A 16,674-nucleotide genomic window follows, 5' to 3' on the forward strand; every position below is an offset into this window, starting at 1 on the left:
GCAAAATGTCTGATTACATTTTAAAAAAAAAGGTATTTTGATCTTAAAATAACTTTGAAGTGAATGTAACAATGATGTTTGTTTTTTAATCTAGCAGAAATGATAACAGCAGAATGCAAGGACGTTTGTTTTGTATCCTTCCTCTTGTTTTACTTAAATCAATTTGCCTCTCATTATAAAAATAAAAGAAAACAAAAAAGCAGCCTTAAGTAGATTGCAAGAAAGTAACATTTCCTTTTTAAAACTAGGGGGAGTTTGACTATAAATTTGTTGCAGCATTGCGACAAATAGATGCACCAAATGGTAGATGCACCATAGCATCTATGGCAGTGAATTTATAAGCCTATATCGTTTCATTAGTGTAAGTCAGCTTAATCAGTACTAGGTAGGAAGCACTTTAAAGGACAAATGTCCTGTAATTGCAGAAATAATTGTATTGAATTTATTTGTCAAACTGTGGCTATATGGCTTCCACCAGAGAAGTCATCATGTTTTGGTGTCACTACAACGTGCTTGTGAATTTGTCTTTTCTGATGCCAAGTGTAGCAGGTTCGAGTCCTTACTTGGTATTAAACCAATTCAAACGTATAATTATTGGGTTTGGAAAGCATTGTGGGAAGGATGGTAGTTACAAAGTTCTATGTCATCAAGAACTGACATTTGTGTATTTGGGCATGGATGCAGCTGCCCTCACCCTGGACATGAACTTCTACGTGTTCCTTACACACTTTCCATTCTGGCTGAAACCTCTTACACCCCGACCACTCTTTTTCTCCAAGCTTCCACCCTCCGATTATGTTTGCCCATATTTTCATTCTCATGCAATAAAATTGTGCAAGCATGTTTGGAGTGAAGGAAGGTCGACTTTTTTGTGGCTCTCTGTCCCTCTTTGTGTCTTCTACACTTTCTATGCACACAGCAAAAACAAGTCACTATAATTGCACTCCAGAACTGCTGTTCTCTCCACTCACTATAAAGGGATCCTGCATTAACCAAGTTTATGTCTGTAAATCCCTGAAGGGAGGGTGCAGAGAGGACGGAGCCAGGCTCTGCTCAGTGGTGCCCAGTGCCAGGACAGGAGGCCATGGGCACAGCCGGGCACCCAGGAGGCTCCCTCTGAGCACCAGGCAGCACTTCTGTGCTGGGCGGGTGACGGAGCCCTGGCACAGGCTGCCCAGAGAGGCTGTGGGGTCTCCTCCTTGGGGATCTCCAAAAGCTGCCTGGACGTGGTCCTGGGCAGCCTGCTCTGGGTGTCCCTGCTTGGGCAGGGGTGGCACCAGATGGTCCCCAGAGATGCCTTCCTACCTTAACCATTCTGTGATTCTGTAATGAAGATGCTACTAGTGTAGCTGTATGAAGTTAGGTAAGACGAATCCTACTGTTGGTTTTTTTCTTAGGATTTGTGCAGAATGCAGAGATATTTGGAAAAATTTTAGCCTTTATTCTTACAACTGTTTGGGGGGGAAAGTAAAACCTCTTCAACATTTTGAAATACTTTTTTATATGCTTTCTATTTTGCGTTTACATATTTCTCTCCCAGACTTTCACTGAGGTCTACCTTGCCATCCTTCTTAAAGAGCGTAATCGTGGGATATAAAATAATAGTAAACATTTTGCTTTCATTTCAAACTTCTGCACTCCTGATTGTTGTGCAGCCTTTCCCCTCCCCCCCTTTTTCCATTCGCATGCTGTGACAGTAACCAAACTAACAGGGAGGGAGGGGAGCAGAAATAAAGATACCTGTCATTATAACGATGGTAGGTCAGCTTTGTAACTGGTATGAACTGTGTCTTCTGTTGGTATGCCATGAATTCGCAGTCTGAGGAGCACATGCTATTCAGAAGCAGGGAGCAGGTATGTGTGAGCAGTTGAGCTCTAGTCGAACTCTAGCTCAGCTCTTGATTGTATCTGAAAGGTTTAGAATGCCTTTAACAGATGCCGAGATTCTTGTACAGTGACAGGACTTTGAAAATTTTGCAAAACTTTGAATAAATAGTAGGAGTTGGTACAGCTGATGCATTTCATCCTTGAAACTTGATGAAAGGAAAGGGGCTTGATGAAGCCAAGTAGTCACACTTTATTATCATTCTGCTGGGAATGCATTTTCTTCCAGATACAAGGCACTGTTCAGAGTTAATATGTGAACTTGTACCTGTCTATTACAGATAAAAATGTAAAATGTGAATTGCTGAAATTCAGTGCCTTGGTATCTTTGACAAGGTTTAGCTTTAGACAGAATTTGGACAAATACTGCAAGGCTTCAGAAGCTTGGAAATCCAGTTGTTATTAAGGTATTGTAGGATTAACCATTTACTTCTTGTCTAAACTTCTTTATTACTTCTTTATTTTGTGTTTGAGCAGAAAGATTGGTCTTCATTCCATAATTTTAGCTAAAGGACAACTGTGAAGCAATTTTCCAGTCTTAAATTTCCCGTAAGGCAAAAATTGCTCATGTTATTATGAGAAGATGATGATTTTTATAAGAATGCTGCATGTGAATACCCTACAACTATGAACTATTCATTTGATATCTGCAATATTTGTTGAATCTTGTTAACAAAGCAATTACAGAATTACTCGTCCCCCAAAGATGTAGAAAGAAGAAAGCAAAAGCACAAAGTACATTAGTTTTATTTTTAAACTGTATTTTCCAAAATGTACAGACCTGAATCGCAGAACAGCAACAATGCATCTTGTGTTGTAGACCATGATAAAGGCTCCATACTGTGTAAGAAAAAGTGTAAAGCAGTGATATCAGTACAAAATGCTCATATGTAAAACAAAACCTTTGCTTTAGATACTTAGAAGTACCCCCATTCATCTTCCATATTGAATTTTGTCTGTTTTAATTCTAAATTACGAGGATTTTGTGAACAATTTCATTTTTCTTGTTGCTCCCTCCCCACACCTTCACTGAAAATCCAGTTTAAAGGGAAGCAAACACACTGTATTGGGAAACTAAAATTGTCTATAATCGGTGCTCATATTGTTCTGTGAAATATTTTAAATAACTGCGTAGTGCTAATACAAGGTGAAAGAGCTGGGATTAGATGACAGGTTGCAGCATTCTATTTAGAACTATAATTAAGTATGAATGTGATAATCATTGTTTCCAGGATCTGGCTATAGATTTGCCATTAATACCCATTGTCTTTTGATCCCCAAATCATATGACCCAGTTAGGGACCATGGTGTGCAGAAAAAAAGAAAAGCTGATGACATGGAGTTGAAATGCTCCCTTCTCTTCTCATTGTCCACTGAACCATTTTGTCACACTTTCTTCAATGGACTGGCTACTGGCTGCAGCTTGAGGTCTACCCCCCTGCTCCTGAAGTGCTTCACGTCCAAGGATTTGGCCATTCCTCTCAGACCACCCTCGGTCCTATTATTTGCAGTGGCCTGTGTATCAGCAGCAGTCCTCCACATCTTCCATCTACCCCATCAGCCTGACACTAACCCTAATGGTTTTCATTTTACCTTCAGAGCCCAGTCCAAGAGCTAGAAGCTACCATCTCAAAACAGCTTGCATGTTCATCGTATCAGCTAGATCCCCTGCTGTCTTTGCCACTTCATACCAAATCCCTGGCACATTGTCAGCTGGCTGGAGAACATATAGCTGCTACTGCTTGATTCTGCAACTGTTCAGACTCAGCAGAGGAGAGCGAGTTGGCAGTCCCCATCCTGGAGGAATTACATGTTAAAACTGACAGTGTCAGAAGCATGATCGCAGCTTTTAAATGAGAGTCCCATTCCCTTCTCACTGGCCCTGGATGTGTGTAAAACACACAGGCACCCCATCACCAGCTGCAGTATTTGCAAGGATCTGTGCACATTCCCAATTCTAACAACTTCCCATGCAATTAGATACCTGCTACCTTGCATGTAGCTATCATCAGTGAAATGCCAACTTCAGCAAAACCAATCTGTGTGTTCCCACTGGCCTCCCTTCCCCATCCATGTCGTTTGTGACCCCAGTTTGCCCCATGAACACCCTCAGCAGAGCAGACCCCATGTGTAACATCAGAGATCCTGATGTGCCTGCGGCTGGTTTGAGTGGAGCCAGGAGCCGCTTGTCCTGCCCTGTCTGAAGGCCCCTGCAAACTGCAAGAGGTTGAGGAGTAGCCCTCCTTTGCAGGAGTTAATCCTCTTTTATAAAACACAGCACACACCGGCAGTATTCTGAAATGCTTGACTGCTAAGCAGTCAGTAGGAACAATCCAGAAACTGAAAACTGTGAAAGCAAACAGTGATTGTTTCCTGGAAGGTTCAGTGCTGCCTTTTGGTAGGCCGTGGCCTACCTCGGCTGCACCCACTGGTCTGCGTCAAGTGCTTAGTGCCGCAGGCATTGACCTAGCTGCAGGTCAGTGCTGCTATTTCATGATCGGTTCAAGTATGTCCAAGTTGAGATCTTGATACTCAGCCTTGTTTGAAAGCTTCTGGCTGCTCCATCACTTCCTCACAGCTTTTAGCAGTCCTAAAACTGAGTGCTGCTTCTGGTGGTAAAATCGTCCCACGGTTAATGTTCAAATATGCATAGCATGTTCTGAATTTTACAGTGTCTTTTTTTTCCTATTCTCGCTGTCTCTGAAATCCTAAAATGTAGATGTCTCTGTTTCACTATAAGAAACATAGTGAAGCTGTGTCCTCTCCTTCTGCCTGTAAGTGCTGTTACTACTCTTCGGAAGTACTGCCAGCTTTTATGATTTCTCTCATGAGTCTCTCAATAGTTACGTTTTTTTTTTTGGAAGGGGGTTGAAAGTTTTTTGTTTTCTTGACTTATTGAATCTTTGGGTTTGGTGATAATATCTCTGACTTTACTGTTGATGCTTTAATCACTTTTCCCATTTTTCTGACTTCTCTAGAAGATACATGCATGCTTAAACCAGAACATTATTTGTTCCCCCATCTTAGGGCTTGTTCCATAAATTGATAGTTAACTTCAGGAGTGAATCCTTTGGTGAGCCAGACGTTAACCTGGCAAAACACCATTCACCATTTGGTTGGTTTTGGTTTTTGTTGAGTTAGCAAGCTGAATTTGGCTCAGCAAGAGTCCAACAAGTAGCAAAGCTGGCAAACAGGGAGGTGCAGGACCATATGGCCAGGAGCAAGGGGAGTGGGAAGCAAGGGCAGCCTTTGGTGACAGCAAGCCATTAATTTGGCTCATCTGTGTTCTTAAAGCGTGCTCTCAGTGAGGCCAAAAAATACTGTGAATGTCACATAAGCATGTTGTTCGTTAGGACTGTGCTATAAAAGCTTTAATTTCTGGTAGTCTCTTGTTGTGGCTACCCACTAAATACTGAGGTTAATCAAGATGAGGTATAGGATTCTTTCTAATTACAGAGTTGGTCTACAAATGCAGCCGTCTTTCTGCATGGATTTTTTTCTGTTTCAGAAGGAAGATGTTGCAAATGAGGAAATGGCTGAAAGACTGTCTCTTCGGAAGCATCGCTTTATGCATTTTGCATCACTGGAGTATGAAGGAGAATATTACATGACACCAAGAGATTTCTTGTTCTCAGTAATGTTTGATCAAGTTGAACGTAAGTTGTTTTCTCATCATTGTATTTGTGAGAGAAAAGGAACTTGCAAGTACCCTTAAAGATGTAATGTACAAATCACTGGGACAGGATTCTTTAAGTGACATCAGCCATCAGAAGCGAATTGATAATTGTGCATATGGATTCTCACAGGCACCACCTTGTACGCTAGTGAAGTGAGGCTGATGATTTAGAAATCTGGTGACTTGATGATGGCATTACGTCTCTGCATAATTTGCATGTCTGATCAGTATGTAGTTCCTCAATTACTTATGTGCCACAGAAAATGGTAGGACTGTAATATGATAATGCTTGTGTCATTCCTGTCCCCGTTATCTGTCTGTCCAGTTTACCAGAAAGTACTCAAGTACTCTGTGACCTTTTTTTTCAGATGAGGCAGTGATGGGAGTGACGTGAATGAGTGTAGTGAAGTATAGAGCTCAGCTCTAGGTTTTTGATTTCAATTCTTTTGTGGTTTATAAACCTAGCTAAGAAAAAATGAAAATTGTTTGCATGTTGTTGTTGTTAAAAAAAAAGTACTTTTAAAAGTGTGTACTTTGAGGAGGAGCTAGGACCAGCATACATTGTTGTCCTTATGGTTTTCCGACCTCATTAATCTGCCCCATTCATTAGGCTTTGTTAATCCATAATGTCCATGTTATTTTTTTTAATGATATGTCTGTTTTCTCAAAAAAAAAAAAAAGGCTTTTATAGCTTTCCCAAGAATCTTTTGCTTCAGAGTTGTTCAGAAAGGTTAAGTTCCCCAAGTTTCAATGTCACTCAGAAAACAAATTCCCTGTTAGTACATCTGCTGAGGGAAAGGGGAAATCCAAGCTTCAGTAATTGTTTGCTGGATGGTCTGCACATCCTAACTGACCTGTGAAGCATGTTGTATAGTAAAAGCTGTTCACAGCCTGTGATGCTCCAACGCTCACTGCCTAGGGAGCAGGGAGTGTCAGAGTCACTTGAGGGTATCAAGAAGGAAATAAAGAAGGGAATTCAAAGCACTGTGTGAAAGACATGGAGGAGGAAGGAGACTTGAACATACTGTGATTCAAGCCTCTGATTTTAAGGGAAACCTGGGACAGAGCGGAGTTTACAGAGCAGCCGGTGGTCCAAAAATAGGACACAACAACCTGTAATAAAAATAAAAAATAAAAAAAGAGTTACCTTGTGTCTGCCAAAAATCTATAGCTGATAAGGGTGCATGGCTGCCCTGCTGACACACAATTTCTAATATTATACTAAGCTGAATATAAATCCTTAGAAGGACTATATGAGCTTGAAGGTCATGGAGATTCTCAAAATAACTTTTGGTTTTTTAAATATATGGCAAATGGAATGAGTTTTTTTCCCTTCAAGATTTATGTCAGTAAGTTAAAAACCTAGAAGGGATTTTCTTTTGAGTTTTCCAGCCTGAAACAGTGAAAGACAGTGAGTACTGAAATTTTCAGTGTTGAAGGTGTGGCTTTCAGACGGTTGTCTGTGAAAGCAAGGTTAGAGAAAGAAGTGTTTTTCAGTCTTAGCAGTTCATACATATTAATTGATTACTCCAACTATAATAGTATACGTGCAGATTTTTAATGAAGTGGTATGCGGATAGGATTTATTTGTAATGCAGCCAAGTTAATTTCAGATAATTTGCTAATATAAGTAGGAAACAGCTTCAAACAGAAAAGAAAAAATAATGACAAGAAAAATATGTGAACAAAAAAAATCTTTGCACTAACACATATTTAGCATTTCAAGTTGACGTCTGGCTCACAACAATAACATTGTAGACAATTGGTAGAAAAATGTTAATACAAGAACCTAATGCTCCTAAACATTTTTTTAACCATCATCGGTGTGAGTTCTTTGGCCGGTAGCATAAACACAATGGTAAGCATTTCTCTTCAAGTCATATTGCTTGGGATTTCAGGTTTTCTTGTAGCTGTAAACAGACATAGTATTTTTTGGCTGAGAAATATGGTGGCCTGATTATTTTGAAGACTTGTTCATTTTGTTTCAAAGAGTTTCCTCTGAGGTAAGCATGCAGACTTATGTCAAGACTCTGTCCAGGTATATTAAGAGTAGGTCAAGATGGTGAGCTTCATTCCAAAGCAGTAATTATATTTGGAAACTTCTGGTTTGTATCATAAAATTAATTCCCTTTTAACCCTGAACAATGGTTTTAGAAAGGGAAATGGGCAAGGCAACACTACTCCTAGAAAGTTCTTCACTTACTGGCATAGAGAGATGCAACTTTAAAATGTGATACTGCACTCAAATGGTAAGTCTTCCGATACTGAATTTAGAGTTGTAATGATTTGGCTATTCTACACTTGCATTTTATTAATCACTAATTAAAAAAAAAAGTTCGAAGCACTCAAACATTCACCCTCATAAACATTTGCTTACAATAATTGGAGTTTGCGAATTGGTTGTTGTGTGTAATAATACAGAAGGTCTAGTTCTGTCTGTAGGCTGTTCTCAAGTTTTGTTTTTGCAGTCTTTCTCAAAGCCCATAGTCCAGAACAGGGCATCAGCCTCCATCCCCCAAGCCCCCCAGAAATGTTCTCTCAAATGCGGTCTTTGCGGCAGATTTGGGAAGTTAATTCTGGCTATTTCAGACCAATAGAGCAAGCAAGTTCCAAAATGCCGGGTTCCTTACTCAGAACAATCTGCTGGCTGTTCTGTCGCTTACCAAGGTCCGACTGAGACTGCTGACCACAGGAGGGAAGATAGCATCTCAGCAGGGCTTCTGTACATCCTGAACAGTATCTTAGATGTTATCCAGAAGCACCCGTGCTTACTATGAAGCACTGATGTCAATGCTGTTGCTGAAATGTAGCAATTAATGAGCATCAATTTATTTTGGGGAATATAAGAATAATAATGTACAGTAAATTCTGGGTGTGTGGTTAGTATTGATAAAGATTCCCTTAAAGGCTGCAGACCATAAAAGTAAATTACTGAGATGCTTGAGAGCTATTTTTACTTTTTGTGTGATGATTATGAAGATTGTATAGAAGGTGCTGCAGCACTGCATATGAAAGAAATTACTGCATTTTCATAAGTCTCTTATGTGTTTGCTGCCTCCTCCTTCTACTTTTCTAGGGAAAAAATGAGCTTCAGAGTTATCTTCCTCTTTTCTTTGTGTACTCTAGCCTGTTTTCCTTCTTCACACAGCACTTTCTGGATAATTCTCAGTTTTCTACAGAGCTGTGGTCTTGTTTCTTCTCCTGGAAATGTTTATTTTTTTTTTCCTGTCTGCTTTTTTTCCCCTAATATTTTTATTCCATTGCATTCATTTATTTGTCCTTTTGCAAACTAATGGAGTCTGTTGTCACTTTTACTTCTCTCTAGTCTGCTTTGTTGTTTGTTTTCTTTTTTATCCAGATGCCTAAAGAAGTGGTCGGGGAATGTGTCTGTGTCTCATGTAAGCACACAGACAAAACTGAACTGTGGCCAATGCTAGAAGGGCAGTGATCGCTATCCTCTGTACTTTCAGACAGGGAATGGGGAGGATCATAAGGCTTGTGGTTTGTTCTGCGAATCAACGATAAGACAAGGCTGGGCAAACATTGCAAATGCTGCCAGCCTCACAGAAGGGGATCTTGGAGTGTAGGGAGATGCTTGTCCCCCACCAGCAAAAGGGGGAGATGAATACTTGTCCTGCAGTTTCATTTAAGTTATTGAAGATAGAAAACCCACATTGGACTTGAGTGCTGCCGCCTTTTCATAGTGGGGAGAACCAAAAAATGAAAGGAAAACTTTCAGCTAATGCACAGGGAAAAATTTCACAACATACCTCAATGGTCTATCCCTTATTGCACCAGGAATTGTATTTGTCCTATAACATTTAGTGTGCTCCTTTCATTGGGTACTGAAGAGAACATCAGCTTGAGGCCAGGGCTTTTGAAATTAAACTTGAGGTTGGATGTAGACAAAAAAGACTCAAAAGTGGAAGATTGATGTTTACATAGGGGATTTTTTTTACAACATCAGTAGTTAGAATTTAGTTCAGTCCTTGCTTTTCTCAACAGAATGAAGTTCCAGCAATATCTAGTCAGGATATGACAGTAGGCAGTAGTTAGGCAGAGTAACCATCGCCAGTCCATTGTAGTTAGCTGGCTGATGCTTGGGTTGGTGTTGCAGCCTCCTCCCATACATCGCAATTGAGTACAAACCAGCAACGTTGCCCAAGAATCATAGAGTGAATCACAGAATGGCTTGGGTTGGAAAGGACCTCAAAGATCATCTACTTCCAAAAAGTGTGGAAGGAGTCCCTCAGCTCTGCCTGGTCGCTTTCACCTTGTGCTGCCTCCCCTCTGCCAGCACAAAAAATCGCACGGCCACATGCTGAGCCCAGCTAAGGGACTAACGTGGGGTGGAGGGAGTCATCTCTTCCTGCTGGCTTTCTGAAGTCAGTCAGTTGTCTCCAGTTTGTTCGAGAGCTGTGTAAGTGCTCCTGGGGATGCTAGAGGTGGGAGCAGTCCATTGCTTTGCCCACACTGAAGCACCTGAGATGAGCTGTCCATGCATTCCTGGGCAAGCAGCAGCTTCTCGTTTCTGCCCCTGAGCCTCAAGGTGCCTCACGCTGAATCACATAAATCTGGTTTACTGCAGTGAGTTTAACTTCAAAACACCTTTAAAAGGTGAGAACACTGAGCAAATAAGCTGTGTGCACCAAGGTGCTGAGGCTAATCACGGCATTCTGTTGTTTTATTCCTATTCAGGCATAAACACTCCCAAAGAAAAAAAAAAAAAGAGAGAGAGAAAAGAGCCAGCAAAAGGACAGAATGAGAAGCAGTCATGAGTAGGGAATAGTGGTCCTTGTCCAACAGCCTTGGGTGTTTTTTTTTTTGCTCCCTGTTGATTTTCTTTGGAGGTTACTTTGTAATCTCCTGTTGTTTTTTAAGTATGATTCAATATAAACCAAAGTACACATGGTGGTGTGTAAACCAGATGGGTAGTTGCATTGTTGGTGCTGGATCAAAAGTGCTGAAGCTGGAAAATACCAAAATATTTTAGCTATGTCCAGATTGTCTAGTGAATTCCTGTACACAGTTGGGTGGAATTTTTTACTGAAACAAAATCTTAGGTGTGCCCTTTGACAAAGTTGCAAAACATGCAATAAATTATGACTTATTATAGAACAATTTTGAAGATAAGGAAACAGATGAACTGTAGTGCAAATACATCAACCATCATAAAATCCAGCCCAACTGATCTTGAACCCTGCTTGATGGACCTTAGTTCCCTAGTTCTGTTCATTTGCTTCCTGGTGCATAGGTTTCTCTGTTAATCATTTTCTGTAATACGGGCCAAACAATTGTGAAATCTTGGCATTCCTATTGATTAAATCACACCTGCAAATTTATTTACTATCAGGGTGATAACGAAGAAAAATATTTACAGTCCTGCCATTTAAGGAGAATAAGCTGATAACAAATGCAGAGTTTTGTGACAGACTTACTTTGTTTTGCATATTGACAAAGTAAAGAGCTTTATAAAGGAAGAATGGCACAATCAAAAAAAAAAATTTGCTTGCTTTTCCACACAGTGTTTCATGCCAGATTACCCTTGTAAATATTTGCTTAATTCTATTACTGTTAGTTGTTTTGAGGAAGGTAAAGCATCCGCCTTTCTGTAAACAGTGACAAGCAGTAAATGAAATCTGGTATTCTGACACAGCGTTTGTGCCAGTATAAAACACCTACAGCAGTGTTTTGTACCAGTTAACTCAGTGTGTACTAAATGCACCTTCGGGATGGTTGGATTCCTGCCTCTATGCCATGCAATCTCGTGTTAAACCACGTTACTACAGGGATGCTCAGCAAACATTGCAAAACCAGCAAGTCCGTCTGGGTAATCTGTAGGATGTTAATGGAAACTGCACTATCTGATGCAATGATAAATTAGTGAGAAAGTGTTTTTTTGTCACTCTCCTTACCATGATGTAAAAACTTTTCAATATCTAGTAGTATGTAGTAAGGATAATATGAACTTGCATCAAAAATGCTTGCATTTTTAAGATGACAGGTATACAAAGGATAAGGCTCATCTGACTGACACTGGATTTTCATTAAAATGCACCAGTATTTTTAAAAGACCCTTCCAGTTTTATGTAACCTTGTGTTTTATACAGTAAAGTGTACTTAGGCTTGTATTCCAAATTATGCAGCCAATGTTGTGTTAGAACTTCTCCAGAGAAATACCATCTCTGATGTGCTGTTGTTGTAGAACATATAAGAAAGTCGGTATTAAATTTTGAAAAAGGCTAAAGATACAAGAATGTTTCAGAAGATGAAGATTTTTCAGTGCATTAAATCCGGACCGTGTTTATGTTCATTTTTCTGAAGAAGATTATACTATTCCAGAAGTACCTTCCTTTTCCAAGTCGAAGACAAACATTCAGGTTAACTTGTCTGACAGCAATTTACACCTAATAGATAAAGATTTTGATCCTGGAAACCCTTCTGTGCATATTCAGCCCATATTTAATGTATCATAGCATCTTCACTTCCTGAACCACTCCTTTATCTGCAGCACTTTTCAGAAGTTAAAACAGATTTTCTTGTGCTTGGTAACATGAAAATGCCAGAGGCGATATTGGCGTGGTTGAGTCCTAACACAATACATGGCAAAGAATATAAATGGGGTTTAAGTTTGCAGGGAGAAGCTGTTTGACTTAAGTTTTCCTTGAAAACATGGTTGGCACAAGGTTGTAATGTGTTGGCAGGTTGGATATGATGTGTGGCATCACATTGCTACAGCATCAGTGTGGTCAGGAATGTGAACAAATCTGAGGAGAGGATGCAATGCAAGACTGCAACAACTAGAAAACCAAGTTCTCCATTGTGCTTGGTGGTCAGTGCTGGTGCAGTCAGTGGGGTTTGGAGATCCAAGAGTGACCAGGCACTTTAGGATGGACTGAATCAGTTTTTCTGCCCATATCTTGAATTTCTGCCTACAGGGGGAGTTCAGATGCCTGTTCTCCAGTGTCTTAATTTTGACCTGAATGTTATATATGATAACTAATCAAACTGATATGAGTTATGCATGAGTTTCAGATCTAAAACCTAAGATTCAGAGTTGAAGACTGAAGTTGAAGCTTGTGTAAGCTGTGAAGCTCCATATGGGAAGCGTAGATTGAAATGTTTTACAGGGAGCCATTGGAACAGTTGGGAACTGAATTCAATCCTCCTGAATTTCTAACGTTATAACAAAGGGATTTTTTTCTCTTTCTCTTTGCATTTAGCAGTTTTTAGTACTGGTATTTTGTTGTTGCTCAGATTCTCCAACCGTGACATGCAAACTGGGATATGCAGGACAGACGGTCCCTTGCCCACTGCTAGATGGAAGGTAAAACGAAGCGACATGATGGTTTGAAGTCATGGCATGAATCTCTTCCGAGTTTTAGAGAATCAGCAACTTCTGGCCAAACCTTCTTAGTTGTCATTTACTCATTTCTTAGAGTGGGCTTACTAATGAAGGAAAATGATGTTACTGTCGAGGGTGCTGCATACATAAGCAGATAACCAGGCTGCTGAAAAATTCTGCATTTGTAACGAGTCCATATCGTGAATTTGTCATGTGTCTGGTTCAGCAGTCCTTCATCATCCAAACATCATTAGGAAATCCTACCACAACCCTAAGAAACTCTTTAAAGAAACATATTAAGTACATCTGGTGTTTCATTTTCTCTTAACTGTCCAAATACAGCATTGAAATTGACGTATAAAATATCAGATTGATGTGGATAGGATGTTTCACCTCAGTCAATTGTTGTTAAATAGATAAGCTAGTCAGTATCTTATTTTTTTTTCTCATCTGCAGCAGTTTGTTAACACTGATAACTGAGTTACATAGACTGTCTGTTGCAACACTGATCATGTCTACTAGATTGGTTTATCTAAAAATTAATTTTAAATTGTTCTTTATCTAGAAACAGTAGAAATACTGCAGAAAATCATAAAATCTTGGTAATGTGTATTTATGTTTGGACATAAACTTTGTTGTAAAATCAGAATAAAGGCTTCTGTACTTTCACAGTGGTTGCATCACACATCACAAGGTATAAAGTAGCAGAATCTGAATTGGGATTCTTATGGGGAAATGGGATCTTCCCCTGGCAGCAGTCAAATATGGCCTGTTGGCCAAGCTGCTTTTTGGTGTATTGATCCCTAGCAATTGCACTGACTTATTTTTTCCTCTTGTTCTTCAAGAGAATTTCTTAAGCTGAGAGTCCCAGAAAGAGACAAGAGGTGCTGGGATTAGAGCAGAGGTGCCAGACAGCAGCCAGGGAGTGTGCGCAGTCCGAGGGGGGAGAGGGAGGAAGACTGAACAGTGGTGGTCAGAGGAAGGGGAACTGCAGCAAAATCCCTTACAAAGGAGTAGGTTTTGCCATCTCATTGCACAGTGGGTGGGTGCCTTTTGGCTATCCCTGTTCCATTTCCATGCCTGCATCCATGTCACAAGACAATACGTGAGGTACCTGGGATACATTTCTTGGAAGGTCAGGCAGGGAAATATATTTTTGATCCTTAAAACTATACTAGGATTATATTAATTACATTTTCTTTTTGTGTCTATGTCTGCTTGAGACAACAGCAAGGTTATAATAAGCTCCTGGCTTTGTTTTTTCTTATTTTTCCTTTTGTGGCAATGCTGACTAGCTGGAGAATGACGCAGAATCAGAATTCTTATCTCTGTGGACTGCAATGCTTGCTGATTAGTTAAAAAAATTTTGGCAAGACACCATGATTTGAAGATATTTTGCTAGCTATTCTGCTTTCTGAAGAGCAATAGTTAATGAGGAGGTATATTGCAAGTTCTCAATGAATGAAAGCAGTTTTTTAAAACCGGGCACAAAAATAGTATCGATACTAAAACTGATCAGACTTCAGCCGAGTTTTAAGCGAGAGGCAAGTGGTCTCAACACACATCTTGAAGGATTTAGTTATTTAAAGTGTGAAAGTTATTGGTTATTTAATGGCACCTGAATGGAAAACAGATTCCTTGAAAAGAATGAAAATATATTGTGTGCATACAGAATACTTGTAGTACAAGTAATGGAAAGATCTGGTTATTAATAACAGGAGCCTGCTTGTTGTATAAACATCGTCTGCCTTAGAATTTCAGAAGTCTTGCAACAGTTTCTGCTTTAGTTAACTATTCCAGTTTCGTGACATGCTACTGTGATATTTAAAATACTTAACAGAGAAGTCACACTTCTCTTTTGTAATACATGTGAGCAAAATTCAAGAACTCCTACAATTGTTCTTGGGCTCTGAATATTTTTCCTATTTGTAAGGACTTTTTATATTTGTAGAACACCACGTATTACTTGGACTGCATTTATAACGTAATTGTTGACATACCACTGAAAATATCTCTGGGATTTTTTCTGCCATGGGTTCTGAATACTTTTTTGACAGATTACTTCAGTATTATTTCTTTAATAAATTCAGTGGAACTTAATCAGTTCTGAAACATCCTGCTTAACTGACAATTAAGTCTTAACAGATGTAGCGTGAAAATCAGACTCAATGAATTTTTATCACTCTTAAATGTATTTTAATTTCTTGCAGCATATGTCCTTAACACTGACAGGTATTGTTTTGTATCTAAAAAGTGCAATCTGCTTATAAAATACCTTGGGTTTCATTACAGTACTTAGAAATGATGGTGCTCTGGCAGACCCCTAGGTCTGGCGGGTGCCAGAAGTGCACGTCAGGTTCCTGCCAAAATCTATCTTGCATTCTGGCCTCATGTTTTCAGTTGTGTGTAACTTTGTGCTCATGGTTCTGTGCTTTCCCTTAGGCCAGAGCAGGATTTTTGTGATATTAGTCATGTGGTTGATTCTTTTTGGAGTAATCTTGATACTTGATAATCCTAAGGTGGAACCACCAAGTATTGCTCTCCTTATAGGCGGTGAGAGCAGGCAAGGTAAGCAGCCTGCTGTGGCAGATGAATGGAGCAATCCCCACTTGCCAAGTGAACAGCTAGGGCCCACAGGGGGACCTTTGAGAAGCTGTATTGCCCCCTGTTTTGAGAGCATTGGCATCCATTTCCCAAGGGGGAACATGCCCACATTATCCACTCATTTTTTGCTGCCCAGCCCGGAGGCACCTGCAGTGGTTACAGCACAGGTTGCAGTCTGTAGCCTCTCTCGCCTACTGTGAAACAAAAGCAAATACCAAGCTCAGAGCTTGTTACCATGCATAAAACACACAGGTTTCTCTTGTTAGAGCCACCTGCTTACATGACGGTGCCCAGCCCAGTTACTGCAGAGGAGGACACGTCCCAGAGCCACGTCTCAGCAAGGGAACCGACCTCCCAACACTAGCCAGGCTGTCAGAGAGCCCTGGTCCTCACCCTGCCATCCCTCACGCTGCTGAGCACCTGGTCATTCTGCTGGCTACAGCTTTCCTTAAATCTTTCCTCTCAGACCTGGAAAAGGCTTGCATACCTGAAAGCCTGAGGATTTTTCAGCCATAACATACGAAAGCTGCCACTCTTCCCAACAAATCCTGCCTTGGTTCTTGCCAGATGGAGTTTGAATATCAAACATGGCCAAGCCAGCTGCCATTTGACTTTGTTCAGAGTATTTTAGTAGTCTTTTGGGAAAGCTGACATTTGAAGTCTTCAGTATGATAGAGCTTGTTTTCCCAGGTACTTGCTGCCTCTTTGTGCCTTTGCTTCATGCCCTCTGCACCAGAGCCTCAGATGCTGCTGGAACTGCTGGGACAGGGGAGTCTTGCTGCTGCGGTGGTATTGGCACGCACTTAGTAAGTCACCTGTCCCACTGGAGAAACCCTGACTTCTAGAAATCAGAAGACTTCTGTCTTTTTTTGTTCCTCTCCGAATGTTTTTTGGTTTGTTTTCCTGCAGAAGAGCAAGATGTGTTTGTTCTTAACTGTGGACCGAATCCAAACAGTTGTGAGCCTGACATAGCAGATTCTTATAATAGAGAATACTAAAATTAGTCATTTTGTCTCATGTGAATGGGCATCTGCTTTTCCATTGGGCATGTATTTATTTGTTCTGCTCTCTCTGACAACTTCTGAGCAGCCACCCATGCCCTGACACACTGATTAATTCTTCTCTGTGGGTTTTCTGGTGGTGGGAAATGTGACAGCTCACTTCT

At 40.3% G+C, this 16,674-nt stretch overlaps 1 protein-coding gene across 1 annotated transcript in view; it reads left to right on the forward strand.

Moving 5' to 3' along the window:
• The window catches only part of MICU2 (mitochondrial calcium uptake 2), a 155,275-nt gene that overhangs the window by 83,464 nt on the left and 55,137 nt on the right, over positions 1–16,674 (forward strand). The window contains exon 2 of the mRNA XM_048072750.2: positions 5,393–5,540. Within this exon, the coding sequence (XP_047928707.2) occupies positions 5,393–5,540 (148 nt within the window). The remainder of the gene's footprint in view (positions 1–5,392; positions 5,541–16,674) is intronic.

The sequence above is a fragment of the Anser cygnoides genome, chromosome 1 (assembly GCF_040182565.1).
Source record: "Anser cygnoides isolate HZ-2024a breed goose chromosome 1, Taihu_goose_T2T_genome, whole genome shotgun sequence".
NCBI lineage: Eukaryota > Metazoa > Chordata > Aves > Anseriformes > Anatidae > Anser > Anser cygnoides.